Consider the following 23,868-nt stretch of genomic DNA (forward strand, 5'->3'; position numbering starts at 1 on the left):
AACAATCCATGACACTGGCAGGTCTCAACTTGGCAAAGGGGGCAGTGCATGCTATAAATTCTGCAGGGTGCCCAAACTTTTGCAGACGCCATTTTTTTGTTTTCTGTTATTTTGAAAGTGTAAATGATGGAAATAAAATCTAACTTTTGTTGACATATTATAAGAATGTCTAATCTGTAATTTGATGCCTTTTGGAGATTTTTCCATCTTTCCTTGGCTTCTTTATGCACATTAATACGAATTTTTAGCTGGGGTGCCCAAACTTTCGATCCCCACTGTGTGTATATATATATATATATTTATTATATTGTAATAGTATCCGATTGGTAAATGACACATAAAGATTAGACCAAAACAACAATAAAATGACAAAATGTACCTTTTTTTTATTGGAAAAAAAATAGTAACGGTAACGTTTATGCACATTTACCCTAGTGAACCTTGTACGACTTTCCCCAACCAACTCTGGAAACGGTAAATGGTTTCTAGAAAAGTACTGTAATTCTCTGAGTAGTACGGTGTGACAGTCCTGTAATAGTCCCAGCCTTAATCTGTTTTTAGCAACACTGACATTAAGCATTGTAAATCGCTAACTCTGTTACCTAAAAGTGTGCTTTCCGAGTTTATTTAGTATCTAGTTTTCAGATTATATGAAATAATCCGAGTAATCCCAGTTGTGTTTCTCTTTACAAAACTTAAAGTTTCACTCCAATAAACCATGAAACCAAAAGAAAATGTCAAATTGTATTTGTGCTACTGTAAAAAAAAAAAACAAAAAACATAAAAAAAAAAACACATCTAGACACATATATACTTTGTAACCCTAAAAAAAACAAACAAAACACAGTTGGCCTAAAATAAAGAACGGTCTTTATGATAAAGATTTGTAGCTGTAACTGTTGGCTGAAATTAATTTAAAAAAAAAATTACTAAAAATTGTTGGATAAAGGAATTGTTGAAGATTTCTGTTCATACAAATGAAAAACAAAAACAGTAAATGCCGAAGCTTAAAGGGTCAGTCCATCCAAAAGTGATATTTCAGTGACGTTGCGGCTTTTTTGGTTGAGTTACTTACTAGAGCTTCATAGCACTTGAAGACTCCAGCTGCATGTTCTCTCTGCTGTACTCCCCCATCTCAGTTTTCTCCCACCTTGGTTAAAAATGCAACAAAAGCAAGCAGAACCCCCTATAGCAGATACACTATATGGCCAAAGGTTTGTGGAACCCGAACATCAAATCGCATGGGCAAAGTATGTTGACACCTCTCCAAATGATTGAGTTGCGGCGTTTCCAGGAAAGGAAGATGTCAATGCTACAACATACAAATATTTTATACAATTGTGCCTTGCAGAAACATTTTGGGGAGGGTCTTTTCTGTTCAAGCATGACTGTGACCCTGTATGTAAAACCAGCTCCTTTAAGACATGGTATAGAGAACAAGACCCCCCCAAAAAGAAACAAAAGGTGAGGCTAGTAGAGGCGCTTGTGATAAGTTACTTCCAAGTGTAGTCTTTACAAAGGGTTGGTGTTCATTGGTCATTAACCCATTGGCGCCGCCAACTCCCAGCCCTTTAAGGGTTTCAGAAGCCGGGACAGAGTTTTAGGGTCATGTGACCGCCGTCACATGATCGGGAAAGGTCCCGATCGAAAGAGGAGATCGGGACCTTTCCGTGAGTACTGGACATGTGTGCTGGGAGCACGCAGGGTGTGCGCTCACAGCATGGTTTTTTTTAATTGCACACAAATGTGCGGCCGCTGGGCGTCTAGGCCCAGATGCCGGGAGGCCGCACGTTTGTGTGCGGTTGGCGAGAAGAGGTTAAAGGAGCACACACACTCCTGCTTATTTAAAGTGGATGTAAACCCTTACATAGACCAGTGAAGTGACTGGCACCAGGTGATACACAAAGATGAAACAGATCCTCCTACATAAGTTGTACCTGTTCATCTATAGCCGTCTCTCACATTCAAAAGTGCAGAATTTACACAGGATCTCTCATCTATGAAAACCAGGGGGCGGGGAGGGATGAAGTTACATCAATGAGAGCTGATTGGAGGGAAGGGACACCCCCCGCCCTTTACACAGCAACAGAGAGGAGGCAGTCACTTTGCTGGAAGTCCCTCCCCTGTCACCATTTTTCTGTTGGTGTCAAGAAGATTCATCAGAAGTGAATCATGCTTATAGCAGAGGAATAGGACAGCAGACAGAAATTACACTTCATGCTCTGGATTGAGACAAGTACACACTATAGAGGATTATGCTTTCTTCATATTTCATGTCTGTGGTTTACAACTACTTTAAAGTGTGCTGTACATATAAGTAGTTGGAAAAAGCATTAAAGTTGGAAAAGGCACTCAAGAGCCTTAACAGTAATTTGTGTTGGGGGGGACAATATTAACCCCATGGGAAGTGTCTTGGTGGCATTAGGGAAGAAGTGAGAGAATCCTTGGAACATCATGTGTGTGGCAGAGACCTTTATTTTGTCTTGTGTTTTGGTGGAGGGGGGGGAGATGTTATAAGATATCTTGTGTATAATAAATTTTAGAAAATGATAAAGAATACATTTAAAAACAAAATAAAGTGTGCTGTATGCCTTTTTCTAGGGAAATGGCAACCAAAAAGCCAAGAAATGCATTCATCACACTTTAACCTCTAACCTCGCCTTTGGATTACTTTGTCAGGGCCTTTATATCCTCTATACCAGCCTTCCTCAACCTTTTTACCCTAAAGCAGGGGTCTACAAACTTTCTAAACAAAGAGCCAATTTCCTCTCCTTCAGACTATAGGGGAGCTAGACTGCTCCCAGTGGGAGTAAACAATGTCTCATCTTTGGTATTAGAAGGAGAAATAGTTGGTGTCCGATGCAGGAATTATGCCCATTGTTGATGTCAGTGGCAGAAATTATGCCTCAAGGGCTGGATAAAGACAAGCAAAGGGCCGCAGTTTGAAGATCATGGCCCTCTAGCAACTCCTTTAAAAATTTTTAGGTCTCTGGGTACCCCTGACTAAAGCAATTCACTAGTGTTCAGTGGGAAGAATACTCCATACATTGGTGATCAGTGGGAAGAATACTCCATACATTGGTGGTCAGTGAGAAGAATGCTCCTTACATTGGAGGTCAGCGGGAAGAATGCTCCTTACATTGGTGGTCAGTGAGAAGAATGCTGCTTACATTGGAGGTCAGTGGGAAGAATGCTCCTTACATTGGTGGTCAGCGAGAAGAATGCTCCTTACATTGGAGGTCAGTGGGAAGAATGCTCCTTACATTGGTGGTCAGTGAGAAGAATGCTCCTTACATTGGAGGTCAGTGGGAAGAATGTCCTTTGCATTGGTGGTCAGTGGAAAGAATGCTCCTTACACTGGTGATCAGTGGGAAGAATGCTCCTTACATTGGTGGTCAGTGGGAAGAATGCTCCTTACACTGGTGATCAGTGGGAAGAATGCTCCTTATGTTGGAGGTCAGTGAGAAGAATGCTCCTTACATGGATGGTCAGTGAGAAGAATGCTCCTTACATGGGTGGTCAGTGAGAAGAATGCTCCTTACATGGGTGGTCAGTGAGAAGAATGTTCCTTACACTGGTGATCAGTGGGAAGAATGCTCCTTACATTGGAGGTCAGTGGGAAGAATGCCCCTTACGTTGGATGTCAGTGGGAAGAATGCCCCTTACATTGGAGGTCAGTGAGAAGAATGCTCCCATTATGAAGGTGGTCAGTATGCCATCCTTACAGATAAAGATCACTGGTGTCATGATACTGGCTCTGCCAAGTGGCACTGGACCTAGAACCATGCAGGCACCATTAAATGTGAACTCAAGGAACCTTAACCACAGTTCTGTGGAACACTAGGGTTCCTCCAGAGGTTGCTGAGAATGGCTGCTATATACCATTACATACCAGAATCCAATCTCTGCAACGAACGTTCTAGGAAAATCCCAACTAGCATCTTCCATCAAATCCTGAAGACTATCAAATTCTCCACAAGCTCATATTCAGTTTGCTTGACCTTCCAATGGGTATCATGCAACCCCACAAATGTGAATATATGTATACCATATAATTTGTTGCTCAAAAGATCCTTACATGATCTCCTTGTATTGTCTTCTCCTGCTTGTCTGGAGCACCTCCGATTTACCATGCAGACATGGTTTGATAAATTTGGTGTGGGAACTGGAGTGACAGAGCCCTGATCTCAAACCTACTGAACACCTTTGGAATTATTTGGTTTTCTTGTCTAACATCAGTATCTCACTCACAAATGATATTTTGGCTCAACTGGCACAAACTCTATAAAGTGAAAAGCCTTCTTAGAGGAGTAAAGACTACAAGCCTGGATTCACACTGCTGCGACTTATCACACATAATAGCACTTGACAAGCCAAAACACATTCATTTCAATGGGTGCTGTCTTAATTAATGCAACGCACGTCGTAGCAACAAAAAAAACAAAACAAACAAAGAAAACGATCCTGCACTATTCTGCGACTTTGGTGCGACCTGAATGCCACTAACTACAATGTTAAATCAAAGTAGGGTCACAGGAGTGTGAACCGAGTCTTGAAGCTACAATCAGCATACAGGGTAGCAATTTCATATTCAATATTAATGGTTTAGCATTGGAATGTGCAGCACGTTCATATAGCTGTGATGGTCAGGTTTTTGGCCATAAGGTGTATCTGAAGCAGAGAGAAGTGCCTTGTGACTGAGAGGCAATGATGAATTTACCGCTCTGGTATTATGCAAAATTTGAGATATCAGCTGTAGTCAATCTCACCCTTTAATCACAAAATTTGATGTATAAAAAAAAAAAAAAAAAAAGATCGTAGCTATAAATTTTCAAAACCACGTGATATCTGGTTTTTCTGAGTGCTAAAAACAAGAAAACTTTTTCTACCAATGCTAATCTAATAGCACAGAACCATCTGTCAGCCAGATAAAGACAAAGATTCACAAAAAAAAAAAAAAAGTGACATACTGAGTTGAGGTTCTCGCATTGATTATTGCTACAAGATAACTAATAGTTACATCATCTTTCACGGTATGCAGTAAATAAAAATATCACGTCCTGAAGAATCATAGAAATGAGGTGACTAAACTTCAAAAGAATACGTCTCCAACCACCACCAAAAAGATAGGTTGGTGCAACTGAAATGTTTTATGTAAGCAAGGGCAGGTAAGGGATTCCATGCATAAAAAAAAACGATAATATAAGACAAAATGTAGATTTGGTGAGGGATGGGGTTTAGTTTACTAGTCGATTTAAGACCAAAATTACTGCACACCATTTAAAATTCTTCTAGCAACATCAATAAAAAAAAAAAAAAAATCACCGGCTCTCATAACCTTCAGAGGTCTTCTACTTTTAGCTCATCGCTAGCAACTGTCAGGAAAAAAAACAACAAAAGAAACCAAAAACATGTATTGTAGCACCGAAGGTTCAGTTGTGTGTTTGCTCATGACTCCACAAACTGAATGCAGTCTTAAAGGTCCTATGACACAGTTTACACATGAATTGCCGTTTGAAGGTAATGGCTGAAAGAGGTGGGGCGTGGTAAAAAAGAGTATCTGATTCTTGAGGGGCAAAGCCTTTTTCACTGCCGCCTGATTTTTCCGGCAAAGCCGGGTGTCTCTCCAGCTCTAAAGGCGGTATTTTAGGTGGCGGTGGTGGCGGGGGAGGAGGCGGCGGAGACGGAGAGCTCACAGGAGCGCAAGCTTCTGGCTCTTTAAAAGAAGACGCATCTTCTCCTTGTGCCATGTGAGACTGAAAGTGGCTCCAAAGTCGAAAATTCGTCCGGAAGGCTTTGTTGCATACATGACAGATGAAAGGCTTGACCGAACACAAGAGTTCCTGGTGGCGTTCCAGCTGTTTATGGACCGTAAACATTTTCCCGCATTTTTCACATGACCACATGCCGCGCTCAGAGCCAGTCAGGTCTTCCTTTTGACTGTAGATGGCTTCTGAGCTATCGTCCATGTCATCTGCGGGTTCTTCCTTAATTTTGACATTAAACGGTTTGGAAACGCTAAGATCCTCGGGGAGGCAGTTGGAATCCTCAGAATCAAAGTTCATATGTTCGGAAGAATCGCTATAAACACCATCGTCCTTCGACGAGAGAAAGCTATTCCCTTTGTCTGAGGATTGCAACCTTGGAGGGTTGCCCACCTCTCCGTTGTGATCAAGCACGGGCAGTGAAAAGTTTTCCGTTGGAGTCATTGTGTTTTGGTTGTGGACTTCAACTTGATGACGCCAGATGCTAAAAGAAGATTTAAATGTCCGCATGCACTCCAGGCATGTCAGCTTCTTATATTCGCACTTTGGTTCATGCTCATTTTTCTGTTCCGGGGTTGAAAACCGAAGGCTGCAGTAAGGGCACAGAGTAGCATTTCTGCACATGCGTTCATGATTCCCCTGCTCAAGAAATGAAGCAAACTTTACATTGCAAAGTCGACAAGGATACACCTCCTTGTTTTCCGCCGGGCTCTTCGGAGGAGAAGCTACCTTAGGCCTGATGGTCTTGCTGCTATATGTAGATCTTTCTTCCGGATGCATTTTGAGGTGTTGTTTATACTGCGTAAGAAAACGGTAAGATTTCCCACACTGGTTGCAAGTGAAAGCTGCTTTGGTCCTCGATCTCAAGCTTCTTTTCATGGCTTGTGCTTGACTACTAGAAGATCCAGAAAAGCCCGGTTTGCCTCGACGCAGCTTAAAAATAAGGGCTTTTTTAATTTCCCGTTCTCTTACAATGTCTATCAATTTCCTTTGGAATTTTTCATCCAAAACGGTTTGTGCATTCGAAGCAGGCGATGGATTCTTCAATACGCCGTGTTGCGTCTGACAGTGCGTCCACACTTTAAAATTTGTGTGAAACCTTTTGTAACAAATATCGCATGAGTATGGTTTTTCGGGGTTATGGTACATGTTAACGTGACGGTGAAGACCAGCTGTCGATCTAAAGATTTTAAGGCAGTGTTTACATTTGAATTTTTTGTTTTGAAGGACATCTGGCGTGGCAATGACCATTTCCTTGCTGTCATCTGAATCTGAGAAATCACCAAGGGCGGTTGAGTCTTCTGCATAGTTTCCATCAGATTCTGAAGAACTGCTTCTTTTCAATTTCACTCTTAAAGGTGGTATTGTTTTTTCTGGATGAAATTTTCTTTTAGCTGAATGCATACTCAAAGGAGAGTCTTCGGATTTAACAAAAAACGCTCTACTCCTTTTCTGAGCAGTATCTCCTGCAGATCGTCGCATTGCCTCTGATGGTTCTGAAGCAGGGCTGCTAGGCTCAGTCTTTATACATATATCGTTCTCTGTAAAGGTGGATTGTGACGTACTAAAGGGTCTTAAAGGATCCATAGTCTTTTCCTGGTCCTTGTCTCGGACTCCAAGTTTATCTATAGCTCCTTTTAAAGTGTGCCTTTGAGAAATTCCAGTAGGCATGTCCTCATTTGGACAATCCCGTGGGGATGATGTTCTCTGAACACATTGCAAGTCAATACTTTTTGAGTATGCAGGAACTTGACTGTCCATAGATAATGATCTTCTAAGAAGACTCTTAACAAGTGGACCGCTACGGTCAATCTGTTGGCTTGAGGATCTGATAGAAGAAGCTCCAAGTCCTATCTGAGGATAACACAAGATGTTTCTTTCGTCTTTCATTTCTGAAATGTCTTTTTCAGGTTTCTGTGACGAATATAGAGATTCTGTTGTGCCAAGTAAAGATGCTGATGCCAACTTCTTCTTCAAAATCTCATTTCCCCTTGGATGCGATCCAGCAGAAGGATGGTCATTGAGGTCAACATCGTGTCCTTCGGATGCCTTCTGATGAAATGTTGCTTTTCGTTTCAGTGAACCACTTAAGGGTTGCTCACCTGAGTTAGAGGTCCCATGCCACTTCCTTTCAGAAGACAAGAAACTGGCAAGGGAATTACCCGGGCGCCCATAGTGCTTAACGGAAGGTGCTTTCCCCAAAGATGTTGAAGGCTTTGTCTGGCTTTTGTCCTGATTACATAAGTGCCTGCTTTGCGCCTCATTTCTGCTTTGACAGACAATAACGCTTCTTTGCTTAGACCCACTTTCATCTTCCTCTTGAACAGTCAACTTTTTGCTGGGAGAAGAAAACGGTGCCTGTGGGGTTTTGGAAAGAATATTTGTCAGGAAGCTTATTCCAAGACTGTATCCGAGTTCCTGAACCGCTGCAAGACTTCCTTTTTCAACAAACAGCGATGAGGAATATATGTAGTTCAAGACGTTGTCAAATGCGTCAGCTTCGCAAAAGTCCAGCTGAAAGACCGTCTGAGACTCATTGTTTTTGTCTGTGAACAGGCAGTGGAAATATTCGCTGCTGGCGGCCAACACGTTTTTGTGTGCTCGAAATTTCTGATCTCCGACTATCAGAAGAACATCGCACAACTGGCCTTTCAGACGTTCCTCGTTTAAGGAACTTAGGATGGAAATCGCATGGGCTGGATTTATGTAATGTAGAAGGCCATCCATTGCTCTGAGAAACCTAAAAAACAAAAAATATACATGAAACTATTTATTTATGAGTCTTTCTGCTACATGTTCAGCAGAACCTAACTCATTATGACATTGTTTTCATTTTAATTTTTTTTTAAAAAATGGGAATTTTTCTTATTACTTATTTTACCTTTTTGTGCTGCAAGGCTGCTGTACAGCCTAGGCTGGGTCCCACTGCCTCCTGGGATTGCCATGTCACACCTATCCTAGGTTGCAGTGCACTACCAAGGGCGCATGTGTGTTGCAAGGGTCAGCGCATGCTTGGCTCAACTGTGCAGAGCATCTTCGCATGCACAGTATTTGTGCTCACTGCAGACAGATGCTGTGGGATGCTATAGTGCTCATATTCCCTGGGTGTGTGCAGATGCACCACAGGGCCCCGCCAGGTCTCAAGTACCTGACAGAGACCAGTGCTGCATCTGCACACACCCAGGATTTCTGACGATATATGCACAGAAGAGAAGCTGGGGAAGATATTGGTGGAGGTGCTGAAACAGGGAACACTGTAATCATTTAACCCACGGCATGTCATAACTATATACTTATTAGGCCTCATGAGTTTACACAGGATCGTGCTGGGAGAAAGCTGGCACCAAGATCCTGCGTAAAAAGCGATCCTCAACGCATACAGACATATACCTGCTTGTGTCCTTATGAGCAAAGATGCAGACAGATGCTACACTTTGTTAACCTCTTCATGCCGACGCCTCCCAGCCTTTTAAGGGGTTTCAGACGCTGTCACATGATCGGAAAAGGTCCTGATCGAAAGGGGAGATCGGGACCTTTCTGCGAGACACCGACATATGGTGCGCGATCTCAGCACATATGTTTTCAAATGGTACGCAAATATGCGGCCGCTCTGCGTCAAGGCCCAGCCAGTGAGAAGCCGCATATTTGCGTACTGTCGGCATCAAGGAGTGAATTACATCTTCGCCATCCCTGAGTGACCCCACAATTCACTCTTTTAGGGCCGGTTCACGCCATAAAAATGCAGTCCAGATGCATTCCGGATGTGTTTCTGCATACGCGTCTTTTGCGTGTTCCGGTGCGTTTTAATGCTTTCCAGTTCTTTCTTTTTTCCCTCTCTTTTTCTTCAATTTAAATAAGGACATGTACATTCCAGTGTGTTGTTGGTGTGTTTTGGTACCTTCCAGTACGTTTATAATGCATTTTACTGCGTTCCAGTACAGTTCTGTGCAGGAAAAATGCAGCCTGTTCTACTTATTTTTCTACATCCGGAACGCACTGGAACTGCAAGCACTGATGTGAACTGTGACATTGGCAACCATATCACCTACTTTGTGCTTTTTGGATGAAGAAAAAAAAAAAACACATTGAAAACACATGTAGTGTGAACCGGCCCTAAATGGACAACCAGGGGCGGACTGACCATTTGGAAACTCGGGCGCTGCCCGAGGTCAGTAGGGGGCCCCATGAGATGCCCCTGGTACCTTTTTCATAGGCTTTTTTGAGTTTGGGCAAGGACACAGGGGCCCCATGATCCCCTATTGCCTGGGGGCCCCATGAGTTGTCATTCCGCCCCTGAGTACAACTAAAGGCAAAGCGTTTTTATTTTTTTAATTTTAGATAGCGTGGAGGTGGATTAGCCCCAGTCAGTTTTTATTACAGTCTGTGCCCCCATTAGGAAGACTCACCCTCTCTATTTGTCCTGTTTACCATTATCATTTAAAGTGAAATGAAAGTAAATCCCAAGTTTTGGGTTGTCCCCTGAAAAAGTGATAGAGGGGAAATCTTCCAATGGGAACACTACTTCTGGTGACCTGGGAATCCCCAAGGAATTCCCTTAATTTGCAGGGATTTCCTCTCACTTTGTTTGGCTATTGGACAGGAAGCGAAGGGAAATCTCTGCAATGGAACACAGATGGCAAAAATAAATCTGACAGGGGGTATAACCTTTCTTTGCTCTATCCAAAATGAAAAAAAAGGAAAAAAAAAAAAAAAGCTTTGCCTTTAGTTCTACTTTAATCTGTCAGAGCCCCAAATCTAATCCCTGTGTCAGGGGCGGACTGACCATTTGGAAACTCGGGCACTGCACGAGGGCCCGGGGTCAGTAGGGGGCCCCATGAGATGCCCCTGGTACCTTTTTCATAGGCTTTTTTGAGTTTGGGCAAGGACACAGGGGCCCCATGATCCCCTATTGCCCGGGGGCCCCATGAGTTGTCAGTCCGCCCCTGCCCTGTGTAAGCTCCATGTCTTTGATAGAGCTTGCATAAGGGTGATGAACTTAAAGTGGAAGTCCAGTCCAATCCTAACTATATTTAAACCTGCTCCCACCCCTAAGTAGGTGGGCATTCTAGTCTGGTCACGATTGGCTCCCAGTGGCAGCTTCAGTGTAGAGGAAGAACAGCCAACTACGAATTCCCCACAGTAAGCCTATGGGTGACATCACTGCCCAACCTCTGCAGCCGTTGTCGGCAATCTCTCCCTTTTACTGAAGACGCCGCCGCTGGGACCCGATCAAGTGACTGGACCGTCACGACCTCAGCATACAGATCTAGCCTTTACAGGGTAGACAGAAAAGGCTTATAAAGAGAGTGGGAGGTTAACCCCTCGCCTACCAGGCACTTACACCCCCTTCCTGCCCAGGCCAATTTTCAGCTTTCAGCGCTGTTGCACTTTAAATGACAATTGCGCGGTCATGCAACACTGCGCCCATATGAAATTTTTATTTATTTTTTTCATACAAGTAGAGCTTTCTTTTGGTGGTATTTAATTGCCACTGGGGGGTTTATTTTTTCGCGCTATAAACAAAAAAAATTTGACAAAAAAAAAAAGTTTTTCTTTGTTTCTATTATAAAATTTTGCAAACAGGTCATTGTTTTCCGTCACTGATGTGCGTTGATGACAGGCAGCACTGATAGGCAGCATTGATGGGCACTGATGAGCTGGCACGGATGAGCAGCACTGATGGGCACTGATAGACAGCATTGATAGGCAGCATTGATGGGCACTGATGAGCAGCACTGATGGGCACTGATAGACAGCATTGATAGGCAGCATTGATGGGCACTGATGAGGTGGCACGGATGAGCAGCACTGATAGACAGCATTGATAGGCGGCACTGATGGGCACGGATAGGCAGCACTGATGGGCACAGGTGGGCACTGGTCATCAGTGCTGATCACTTTTCTAACAATTGCCGGCTATTGGCAGTACTTTCCTCACGCTGAAATTTATGGTAATATCGTTTGACATAAAAAATTGGAACTACCCCTATTTTATTCTTTAGGGTGTCTGCTTTCAGAAAATACAGCCGTACCTCGGTTTACCAACGCCTCCGTTAATGTAATTTTCGGTTTATGAATGAAAATCCATTGAAAATAACGCCTCAATTTACGATTTTTTTTTTTCGCAATACAACGTGTATGTCGGTGCCAATTTTTAAATGCAATTCCCGGCTTTTTTATTCTTCGCTATAGCTCACAGAATTAGCTGTCACTTTCCCCGGAGTTACAGGCAGCTTTGTTTCTTTTAACTTGGGGAAATAAACTAAAAGGAAACTTTCTCTCTTTTAGCTGGGGGGAAAGTGACAGCTGAATCTCTGAGCTATAGTGAAGAAAAAAAAAAAAAAAAAGGGGGTAATTACATTTAAAAGCCAGCACAATAAGAAATAAAGAAAAAAAAAACGGCATGGGGTCTGGTATGGATTTTGAGGGGAGCTCCCACGCCAAAATTAAAAAAAAAAAAAAAAATGACGTGGGGTCCCCCCCAAGATCCAGACCCTTATCCGAGCATGCAGGATGGCAAGTCAGGAAAGGGGGGGGGAGATGAACGAGCGTCCCCCCTGAACCATACCAGGCCACATGCCCTTAACATAGGGAGGTGCTTTGGGGCAGGGGGGCTCCCCCCCCCAAAGCACCTTGTCTCCATGTTGATGGGGACAAGGGCCTCTTCCCCACAACCCTGGCCGCATGTGACCCCACCCCATGTGACATCAATGATGTCACATAGAGCAGGGTCACTTGGGTGATGTCCCCGGGTGGCCCCACCCCTTACCTATTTAAAAACTGTCAAACCACCGGAGCAGGCAGACGGCGGAGCCATCGTCAGAAGCAGAGCCTTTATATTTTAGGTCGCCGGTGGCGGGCATCGTGATTGATGTTGGATCTACTGCGGGAGGCATTCTTTTAGTTTTTTCTTTTAATAAAGGACTCGTCAAAGACCGTGTCCTGTCTTTTTTCACACACTTTTTGTTTTTTTGTGAATGAGTATCGAGACCATGTACCCCATACTCATTCACAATAGGGGGGGCGGCTGGGATCTGGGGGCTTCCAGATTCCGATAAGCCCACCCACCCGCAGACCCCCACAACCACCGGCCAGGGTTGTGGGGAAGAGGCCCTTGTTGATGTTGATAGGGACAAGGTGCTTTGGTATGGATGGGAGGGGGGACCCCACACCGTTTATTTTTTTTAATTGCCGGCAATTCTTTTACATTCAGCTGTCAGTGGGGAACCCCGCTGACGGCTGAAACATTAACACATGGTTGTCACTACTAACATACCGCATGACTTGATAAAATAACTCACGCTGTATTTTAGTAGTGTTTACTGTATTTCTGACCTCAGGAACGGATTGTTTTTTTCAGTGCATTCCTATGGGAAACAGCGTTTCGGTTTACGAATTTTTCGCTATACAAAAAGTCCCGCAGAACAAATTAAATTCGTAAATCGAGGTACGCCTGTAGGAGGAGGGGGGGGGTGGTTGTGTAATCTCTAGGCCTAAAATGATTTTTTTAAACGCGTGAAAAAAAAAAAAAAAACAGCTCTGACAGCAAAAGTGTTAATGTGTGAAAAATGTCACAATTGCCTTGGGACGGCGAGAGGTTAAAAAAACCACAATCTTTTCGGTAAGGGTTCGGTTACTGTAATGGTTGGTGGATAGCCACCAGTCCTAGGATTACCCCTGCAGAGAATGCGCCTCCTACATCCATACTCACCGATTGTAAAGATCATACACATGTAGTAAAGTATGACAGAAAACTAATAAGTAACTTTTAGAAAATGCCAGTGTTAGTTATTGACAGGTCCCCTTTAAAAAGAACAGGTCACGTGATGAAGCCACGTTCTTGTACTGCCCCGACGCCATTTTCCCGGAGACACAGGCCAATGGAGGAGAGGTAACGGTCTACAACAACATGACTCCCTCGGGACAAACCTAGCGCGGAAAACCATCAGCTGTCACACTCCGCCAATAGTAATAGCCTTCGGTGGAACACGTGCAAAAGCAGCGCGCGTGCGCGGTTCGCGTCGCCTCAATTTCCCTTCGGCGCATGCGCAGTGGCGGCTGCCGCCTCAGAAGGGTGTGTGAGGGGGAGAAAGAGGCAGGCGAGCTGACAGCTATTAGGGGAGGGCGACGGCGCCCCGGGGAAGAAGGCAGCCGCAACGAAGGGACGTTGGAACCACCACAGGGATGTTACGTCAGGGAGAGGCCGCGGGCCTGGCGGCGGGAGAGGCTCTACGTGGACGTCCGGGTAACCCACCGTCACTCCCGGCCCGGGGCTGCGGAATCCTCACCGCGCGGCTGCCGTCTCCCTCCGGTCCGCCATTCATCGGCGAGCTCCTGCCGCCGTGATTCCATCCATCTTGAATTTGACGTCATCCCACACCAGAGATGAGGTCATCGCATGGAGCGCTCGTCACGTGCGCGGCGTTCCGATTGGCTGCAGCCGCCGGAGGGGCGGGGGGAGACGGGGGCGGAGCCGGGGAGGAGCTCGGGAGAGAGAAAGTGATGATGATTGTTATTGTCATCAGCAGCAGAACGAAGGGGGGGGCGGTGTGTGCTCTATGGGGGAGATGTCATCAGTCTCCCGGTCCTCCAATGGGCTGCAGGTGAACTACAAGTCCCAGCATGTGGACTGCACACCAAGCCAGGGACAGTCCCAGGTTTGTCCAACACTTCTAGAATATATTATAAAATAATGGAGGAGTTTATGATACTTATTATTTTTTTATATATATTATTAGTTTTTATATTTTTATTTATTATAGGATTTTTAAAAATATGCAAAATAAAATTATATATATATGTTTAAAATCCTATCATAATTTAAAAATAAAACCCATAATAAAAAATTAAATCCTTTACTCGTAAAAAATAAAATATATATATAAAAAATAAACTCTATATTGAAAATCCTATCATAATTAAAAAAAAAAAACCCCATAATGATAAAAAATAAAACCCCCTTACTCATAAATAAAATTATATATATAAAAACTAAAATATATTGAAAATCCTATCATAATTAAAAAAAAAAAAAAAAAAACCCATAATGAAAAAAATAAAACCCTTTATTCATAAATAAAATTATATATATAAAAAATAAAATTTATATATTGAAAATCTTAATTAAAAAAAAATACCATAATGATAAAAAAAAATTCTTTACTCATAAAAAATAAAAGATATATAAAAAATAAGATCTATATATTGAAAATCCTAACATAATTTAAAAAAAACCCATAATGATAAAAAATAAAATCCTTTACTCAAAAAATAAAATCATATATGGAAATGAAAATCTATATATTGAAAATCATATAATAATAAAAAAAACCCATAATGATAAAATTAAAACCATTTTCTTACACAAAAATAAAAGTGTATATATATAAAAATAAAATTATATATTTAAATTCTATCATAATTAAAAAAAACCCATAATGATAAAAAATAAAATCATTTACTCATAAAAAATAAAATATATTGAAAATCCTATAATTTTTTAAAAAATACCCCATAACGATAAAAAATCCTTTACTCATAAAAAATAAATAAAATATAAAAAATAAAATCTATATATTGAAAATCCTAACATAATTTAAAAAAAAACCCATAATGATAAAAAATAAAATCCTTTACTCATAAAAAATAAAATCATATATATAAAACATAAAATCTATTGAAAATCCTATCATAATAAAAAAAAAACCATAATGATAACAACATTAAAACCTTTTACTTATGCAAAATAAAAGTGTGTGTATATATATATATATATATATATATATAAAAAATAAAATTATATATTTAAATTCTATCATAATTAAAAAAAAAACCCATAATGATAAAAAATAAAATCCTTTACTCAAAAAAAAATATATAAAAAAAATATATTGAAAATTCTATCATAATAAATAAAACCCATAATGATAACAGAATTAAAACCATTTACTTACACAAAATAAATAAAAGTGTATATATATATAAAAAATAAAATTATATATTTAAATTCTATCATAATTAAAAAAAAAAACCATAATGATAAAAAATAAAATCATTTACTCATAAAAAATAAAATATATTGAAAATCCTATCATAATTTAAAAAAAATACCCCATAATGATAAAAAATAAAATCCTTTACTCATAAAAAAATAAAATCATATATAAACAATAAAATCTATATATTGAAGATCCTATCATAATAATAATAATAAAACCCATAATGATAACAGAATTAAAACCATTTACTTACACAAAATAAATAAAAGTGTATATATATATAAAAAATAAAATTATATATTTAAATTCTATCATAATTAAAAAAAAAACCCATAATGATAAAAAATAAAATCCTTTACTCATAAAAAATAAAATCATATATATAAAAAATAAAATCTATTCAAAATCCTATCATAATAATAAAAAAACCCATAATGATAACAAAATTAAAACCATTTACCTAGCAAAATAAAAGTATATATATATATATAAAAAATAAAATTATAAATTTAAATTCTATCATAATTAAAAAATCCCATAATGATAAAAAATAAAATCATTTACTCATAAAAAATAAAATATATTGAAAATCCTATCATAATTTAAAAAAAATACCCCATAAGGATAACAAAAAATCCTTTACTTATAAAAAATAAAATCTATATATTGAAAATCTTAACATAATTTAAAAAAACCCATAATGATAAAAAATAAAATCATATATATAAAATATATTGAAAATCCTATCATAATAAAAAAAAAACCCATAATGATAACAGAATTAAAACCATTTACTTACGCAAAATAAAAGTGTATATATATAAAAAATAAAATTATATATTTACATTCTATCATAATTAAAAAAAAAAAACCATAATGATAAAAAAATAAAACCCTTTACTCATAAAAATAAATACAATTTATATATATATATATATATATATATATATATCTATAAAAACTATTAATATTATACAGGATTTATAGAGCGCCAACAGTTTGCTCAGCGCTTTATAAAATACAATTATATATTGCAAATTCTATCAATTAAAAAAAAAAATGTATTGTTGCTCTATTGTCTCCCGTTGTATTGTAGTGCTGAGCAAACTGTTGGCGCCATAAATCCTGTATAATAATAATAATATAAATCCTGTATAATAATAATAATATATAAATCCTGTATAATAATAATAATATATAAATCCTGTATAATAATAATATAAATCCTGTATAATAATAATATATAAATCCTGTATAATAATAATATAAATCCTGTATAATAATAATAATAATATATAAATCCTGTATAATAATAATATAAATCCTGTATAATAATAATAATATATAAATCCTGTATAATAATAATATAAATCCTGTATAATAATAATATATAAATCCTGTATAATAATAATATATAAATCCTGTATAATAATAATATATAAATCCTGTATAATAATAATATAACTGCCTTCATTCTTCATGGCATAGATTCTATAAGGTGTTGGAAACATTCCACAGAGATTTTGGTCCATATTGACACGATAGGATCACACAGTTTCTGCAGATTTGTCGTCTGCACATCCATGATGCGAATCTCCAGTTCCACTACATCCCAGAGGTGCTCTATTGGATGGAGATCTGGTGACTGTGGAGGCCATTGGAGTCCAGTGACCTCATTGTCATGTTCAAGGAACCAGTCTGAGATGATGTGATCTTTGTGACACGGTGCATTATCCTGCTGGAAGGAGCCTTCAGAAGATGGGGACACTGGAGTCATACAGGGATGGACATGGTCAGCAACAATACTCAGGTAGGTCGTGGTGTTTAAATGATGCTCGATTGGTACTAAGGGGACCCAAGTGTGCCAAGAAAATGTCCCCCACACCATGACACCACCACCAGCCTGAACCATTGATACAAGGCAGGATGGATCCACGCTTTCATGTTGTTTACGCTAAATTCTGACCCTACCATGTGAATGTTGCAGCTGAAATTGAGACTCATCAGACCAGGCAACGTTTTTCCAATCTTCTATTGTCCAATTTCAGTGAGCTTGTACCAATTGTAGCCTCTGTTCCCTGTTCTTAGCTGACAGGAGTGGCACCTGGTGTGGTCTTCTGCTGCTGTAGTCCATCTACTTCAAGGTTGGACGTGTTGTGCATTCAGAGATGGTATTCTGCATACCTTGGTTGTATTGAGCGGTTATTTTAGTTACTGTTGCCTTTCTATCATCTCGGACCAGTCTGCCCATTCTCCTCTAACCTCTGACATCAACAAGGCATTTTCATCCACACAACTGCCACTCACTGGATATTTTCTCTTTTTTGAACCATTCTCTGTAAACCCTAGAGATGGTTGTGTGTGAAAATCCCAGTAGATCAGCAGTTTTTGTAATATTCCGACCAACCCATCTGTCACCAACAACCAGGCCACGTTCAAAGTCACTTCAATCCCCTTTCTTCCCCATTCTGATGTTCGGTTTGAACTTCAGCGAGTCGTCTTTACCACGTCTAGATGTCTAAATGCATTGAGTTGCTGCCATGTGATTGGCTGATTAGCAATCTGTGTTAACAAGCAATTGAACAGATGTACCGAATAAAGAGCTAATGAGTGTAAACAACCAAATACAATCCTAGGTTATATATTTAAAAAAATCCTACAATATATAAAATCCTAATATAAAAAATAAAGTCCTAAGCTTTATAAATAAGAAAATAATATAACAATATATAAAATTCTATAATATAGAAGAAGTAGAATATTTAAAACCCTATCATAATTAAAAAAAATAAAATCCCATAGTGATAAAAAAAAAATCCTTTAAAAATAAATAAAATCCAATAAAAATATCTAAAATTCTATAATATAGAAGAACTAGAAAATTTAAAACCCTATTATAATTGAGAAAAATAAAATCCCATAGTGATAAAAAAAATCTTTTAAAAATAAATTAAATCCTATCAAAATATCTAAAATTCTATAATATAGAAGAACTAGAATATTTAAAAACCCTATAATTGAGAAAAATAAAATCCCATAGTAATAAAAAAAACTTTTAAAAATATCTAAAATTCTATAATATAGAACTAGAATATTTAAAAACCCTATAATTGAGAAAAATAAAATCCCATAGTGATAAAAAAAATCCTTTAAAAATAAATAAAATCCTATTATATAGAAGAACTAGAATATTTAAAACCCTATCATAATTGAGAAAAATAAAATCCCATAGTGATAAAATCCTTTCAAAATAAAATCCTATAAAAATATCAAATTCTATAATATAGAAGAACTAGAATATTTAAAAACCCTATTATAATTGAGAAAAATAAAATCCCATAGTGATAAAAAAATCCTTTAAAAATAAATAGAATCCTATAATATAGAAGAACTAGAATATTTAAAACCTTATCGTAATTTAGAAAAATAACTATTTAAAAATATTTTAAATCCTATTATACTGTAGAAGATTTCTATAATGATATATAAAAATTCTATAGTATATAAAATTCTTTAATAATTTATCAAAATAAATACAAATCTTACACTTTATAAAACAAATCCCATTTAAAAAAAAAAATCCTATCTAAAAAAAAAAAATTAAAATTTTATAACGTAAAAATATATAAAATCCTAGAACCTATAAAATTCTTTAACAATATATAAAAATAGATAAAATTCTAGAATATATAAATATTTAAAAAAAAAATCATACAATTATATAATCATAAAAAATATCCCAAGGTTTATAAAAAAAATTGAAATCCTATAAAAATATCTAATTATATAATTTTCAAAATCCTATCATAATTTAAAAAAATAATACCCATAATGATAAAAATAAAATCCTTTATTATTAAAAGAATTCTTTGCTAATAAAAATAAAATACTGTAAAAATATGTAAAATCCTATTATAATGTAGAAGAATTTTATACTGATATATAAAAATTTATATTGTATAAAGTCCTTTCATAAATTAAAAAAATAAAATCTTGCATAAAAAACCTGTTAAATTCCTATTTAAAAATGAAAAACTATATGTAAAATATATATATGTGTGTGTGTGTGTGTGTGTGTGTGTGTGTGTGTGTAAAATATATGAAAACATAATAGTACATATAGAAATGATATAAAATACCATAATAAACTTTATGATGAAATCCTATATTTAAAATGCTGTATAAAAATATATTAAATCCTATTATAATATAAAGAAATCTTAAATATGTAAAAAAAAAAAAAATCCTATAATATAGTAAATTCTTTTACAATTTATAAAAATAAATAAAAATCCTATACTAAATAAAGAAAATTGGGATGTTGCTGGAATTCCATTTTAAGCCTAGTCTGAGGTGCAGGAGCTGTAACTCCACCCCTATATTATACAAGTTTCTTGGACAATTTTCCTTTAGATTTACCAAAACCATATAAACTTAAACACTTTAAATTCGTATGCAATCAGACAGGTCCCCTTGCACTACATTGTTGAAAGTAAATCTAAAGGAAATAAAATTGTACAATGTATGACCAGCCCAAGTGAGAAATGAGCGATCTTTGTGGCCCTACAGTTAGGACTCAATTAACTCACGTCTGTTGCAGTAACAGAAGCATCACTAAAATGCGTGTTAAATGTGTTAGTGCATTTTAGTGACTTATTTTTCTTTTTTCTTTTTGTTCCTTTTTTTTCTTTTTTTTCTTTCCTTTTTGTTTTCCTTCTTTTTTTTTTTTTTTCTTTTTCTTTCCTTTTTTTTTTTTTTCTTTTTCTTTCCTTTTTTTTTCTTTTTTCTTTCCTTTTTTTTTTTCTTTTTTTCTTTCCTTTTTTTCCCTTTTTTTCTTTTTTCTTTCTTTTTTCTTTCTTTTTTCTTTCCTTTTTCTTATTTCTTTCTTTTTTTTTCTTTTCTTTTTTCTTTCCTTTTTTTTCTCTTTTTTTTTTTTCCTTTTTTTTTCCTTTTTTTTTTTCTTCACTTTTTCATTTTTTTTCTTTTTTTTTTTTCTTTAACCATTTCAATACCAGGAATTTTACACCTTTCTGCCCAGGCCATTTTTCAGGTTTCAGCGCTCTCACACTTTGAATAACAATTGCGCGGTCATACAACATTGTACCCAAACCAAAATTTTATCATTTTCTTCACACAACTAGAGCTTTCTTTTGGTGGGGTTTTTATTTTTTGCTAAATTAACAAAAAAAGACCACAAATTTTGAAAAAAAACCCACATTTTTCTTTGTTTCTGTTATAAAAGTTTACAAATAAATAATTGTTCTTCATAAATTTAGGCCGAGATGTATTCTGCTACATGTCTTTGGTGAAAATAACCCAAATTAGGATGTATTATTTAGTTTGTAGGAAAGTTATAGAGTTCACAAACTATGGTATAGATCTGAATATTGATCAATCCTGAAGTACTGACGGCCAATCTAATTTCTTGAGGTCCAAGAATGTCAGAACAGTACAGATATCCCCCAAATGTCAGGACAGTACAGATATCCCCCAAATGTCAGGACAGTACAGATATCCCCCAAATGACCCCTTTTTGCAGAGTAGACAGTCCGACGTACTTCATAAGAGGAATGGCGAGTTTTTTTTGAAGTTGTATTTTTTTTGTTCAAATTTTTCGAAAAATGAAAAAAATTATTTTCACTATTTTTTTTTTTTACATACAGTCACCAGTGCAGTACAGCGTCACCATATAACTGGCATGGCGGTGATCAGGGACACTGACTGGTGACAGTATGAAAAAAAATATATATATATATTTTTTTTTATTATTATTTTTAATTTTTTATTACATTTTTTTCTAAGATTTCTTTTTCATATTTCACTATGACCAAAGTAGTACAATGTTACCATAGTAACATTGTACTACTTTGGGGAAGTGATCAGTATTTTTTTTTTTACACAATTTGCTTATAGTAAAGAATTCCTTTGCTATAAGCAAGCATTTACCTGAATGACATCGATTCATTCAGGGTTTTTTTTTTTCTTTGTGCTTAGCTGTGATTTGGCCACAGCTAATCACATGACATGTGCATGTGACCTGCTGTGACCATTCACAGCTAGGCACTAGTATACAATGGATGGCATGAATGAAGCCATCCATTGTATACAACTGTCATGTGACCTGCTGTGATTTGTCACAGCAGGTCACATGGTACCTGCAACAGGGGCCGATACTCAGATCTGTCATCGGCCGTGTCCGAGGTACACGGCTGGTGATAGATCGTGCCGCTGCGCGCCTCTGTAACCGCCCGAACTGCGCATGTGCGGGAGGACGCCAAATGGCGAACACCCCGGAAAGTTAATGCATTTTTGCGGCCGCCAAACAGCTATAGGCCGGGCGGCTAATAGTTAATTTTTTTTTTTTTTTTTTAAAGGGCTCATTCACATCTGGTGCGTTGAGCTGCGTAGATTAACGCAAGGGCACTAACAGTTCTCGGAGGGCTCTGTTCATTCTATACCAGTGAGTTGACAAAAAAATGCTGCAATTTTCTGCAGCACAAAAAGCATATCAGAAGTAAGAGGAGACGTCACCGGCCCAGGATCATAGCTCCCCCGCCTCTGGAGGTCCGGGTGTCCAACAGCCCAGCCACGGTCCACAGCAAAAAGCAGGAAGTCTTACACTGATGACACAGATGTGATGCACTACAGTCCCCCCGCCCTTCAAATGTGCGTCACACAATACAGGATTCATCAAAGAGGGATAGGAGGCATTTGCACACAAAAAAAATGCATGGTAACATAATGTACCTTTTCATAATAAAAAAATAAAATAAAAACAATGATTTTAAAAATGCAGTTTGATGTGCAGATTCTGTGTGTTTATGTGGGTTATGGTGAGAATGAGCTGTATGGTGCCTTGGTAAAAAAAATGGTGGATGTCTGATTTTGTGTTTTTTTTTGTTTTTTTTTTTTGGTTCTGGTCACACCAGCCTGGAGCAGTGTTATTGGCTCCTTATTCTCTATTATCATACAGGATTTATATGGTGCCAACAATTTGTTTATTGCTTTACAATATTGGCTTAAGGACCGCCAGCAATTGTACTGATTCGTGGCCTGGATCTGCTGATCGGGTATATCCAATCACAGCCCTCAGCCCTGTGTTGACAATCAACACAGAGCTCTTTACAGAGGAAAAAACATCTTTCTGTTTCTTATTCCTTCAAAGCAGAAATAAAAAAAAATAAAAACAAAGAGATCTGTTAGTAAAAGCAGCACATATTGCACATTGGTAGGCACACATTTAACCCTTTGATCGTCCTAGATGTTAACCCCTTGATGCCAGGCGGCCACATATTTGAAAATACATTATATTATTTATATATATATATATATATTAAATATATTATATTATTATAATATATTAGAAAATACACATGTGCTGAGAGCGCTCCCAGCGCACATATCCGTGACACACGGAAAGGTCCTGATCTCCCCTTGCGATCGGGACCTTTTCCGATCATGTGATGGCGAATCACGGCAGTCACATGACCCTAAAACCCCTCCAGCCTTCTGAAACTCTTAAAGGGCGCAAAGTGGTTAAAGTGTTACTAAACCCACAACAGTACAATCAGTCTGTATATGCAGTAAAGCATGCTTGTTATACTCACTGTGGAACCTAAGGGGTTAATCCTCTGCATTGTGTAAAAAAAAAAAAAAAAAAAAAAAGCTGTTTAATCCTGTCTTCTTTGATCCTCCCCCTCTACTGTCCCCAATCCATCTGCTGTCAAGACATATCAGGCGGAGACACTCTGCACATGCTCAGTTTGGTGTTTATTGCTAGAGAAGTGTTTTTTTTTTTTTCTTTTTCTTGGGAGAGTGCATGTGATCAGCACAGGGCCAATCAGCACTGTCCAGACAGAGGTCAGGGGGTTCTGCATCCTCCTAGTGCAGAGAGAAAACTCCTCCTACAAGCTTGAACCTGTGCTTTGCTGGACACTGATAGAAGTCACAAGACTGCTCTAACTGCTGATGAGAAAAGGTATTTAGCAGTTTATATTTACTAAAATAATTGCATTTCCATGTTCTGTGTACTGTGGGAGACCAGATATAGTGAGTGCAGGGTCCGGGGAGACCAGATATAGTGAATGCGGGGTCCGGGGAGACCG

General features: G+C 37.9%; 2 protein-coding genes across 3 annotated transcripts in view; one reads left to right on the forward strand and one right to left on the reverse strand.

The window, feature by feature from the left end:
• Window positions 1-363: 363 nt before the first annotated feature.
• Window positions 364-14,176, reverse strand: ZBTB21 (zinc finger and BTB domain containing 21). Its single transcript, XM_089691890.1, has 2 exons — window positions 14,020-14,176; window positions 364-8,505 (listed from the first exon to the last, which is right to left on the reverse strand). Exon 2 carries the CDS (start codon window positions 8,490-8,492, stop codon window positions 5,433-5,435), a length of 3,060 nt encoding a protein of 1,019 aa, XP_089548016.1. The 5' UTR covers window positions 8,493-8,505; window positions 14,020-14,176; the 3' UTR covers window positions 364-5,432.
• Window positions 13,817-23,868, forward strand: part of UMODL1 (uromodulin like 1) — a 133,256-nt gene continuing 123,204 nt past the window's right edge. The window contains exons 1-2 of one of the 2 annotated variants that reach the window (XM_089691888.1): window positions 13,817-14,422; window positions 17,252-17,573. In XM_089691888.1, the coding sequence (XP_089548014.1) occupies window positions 17,522-17,573 (52 nt within the window). In that variant the 5' untranslated portion in view covers window positions 13,817-14,422; window positions 17,252-17,521. Of the gene's footprint in view, window positions 14,423-17,170; window positions 17,574-23,868 lie in introns of those variants that run through there. The other variant, XM_089691887.1, reaches the window with a different exon arrangement.

This window comes from Staurois parvus, unplaced genomic scaffold (assembly GCF_062004578.1).
Source record: "Staurois parvus isolate SC_StPar_1 unplaced genomic scaffold, SC_StPar_1.0 ptg000574l, whole genome shotgun sequence".
Classification (NCBI taxonomy): domain Eukaryota; kingdom Metazoa; phylum Chordata; class Amphibia; order Anura; family Ranidae; genus Staurois; species Staurois parvus.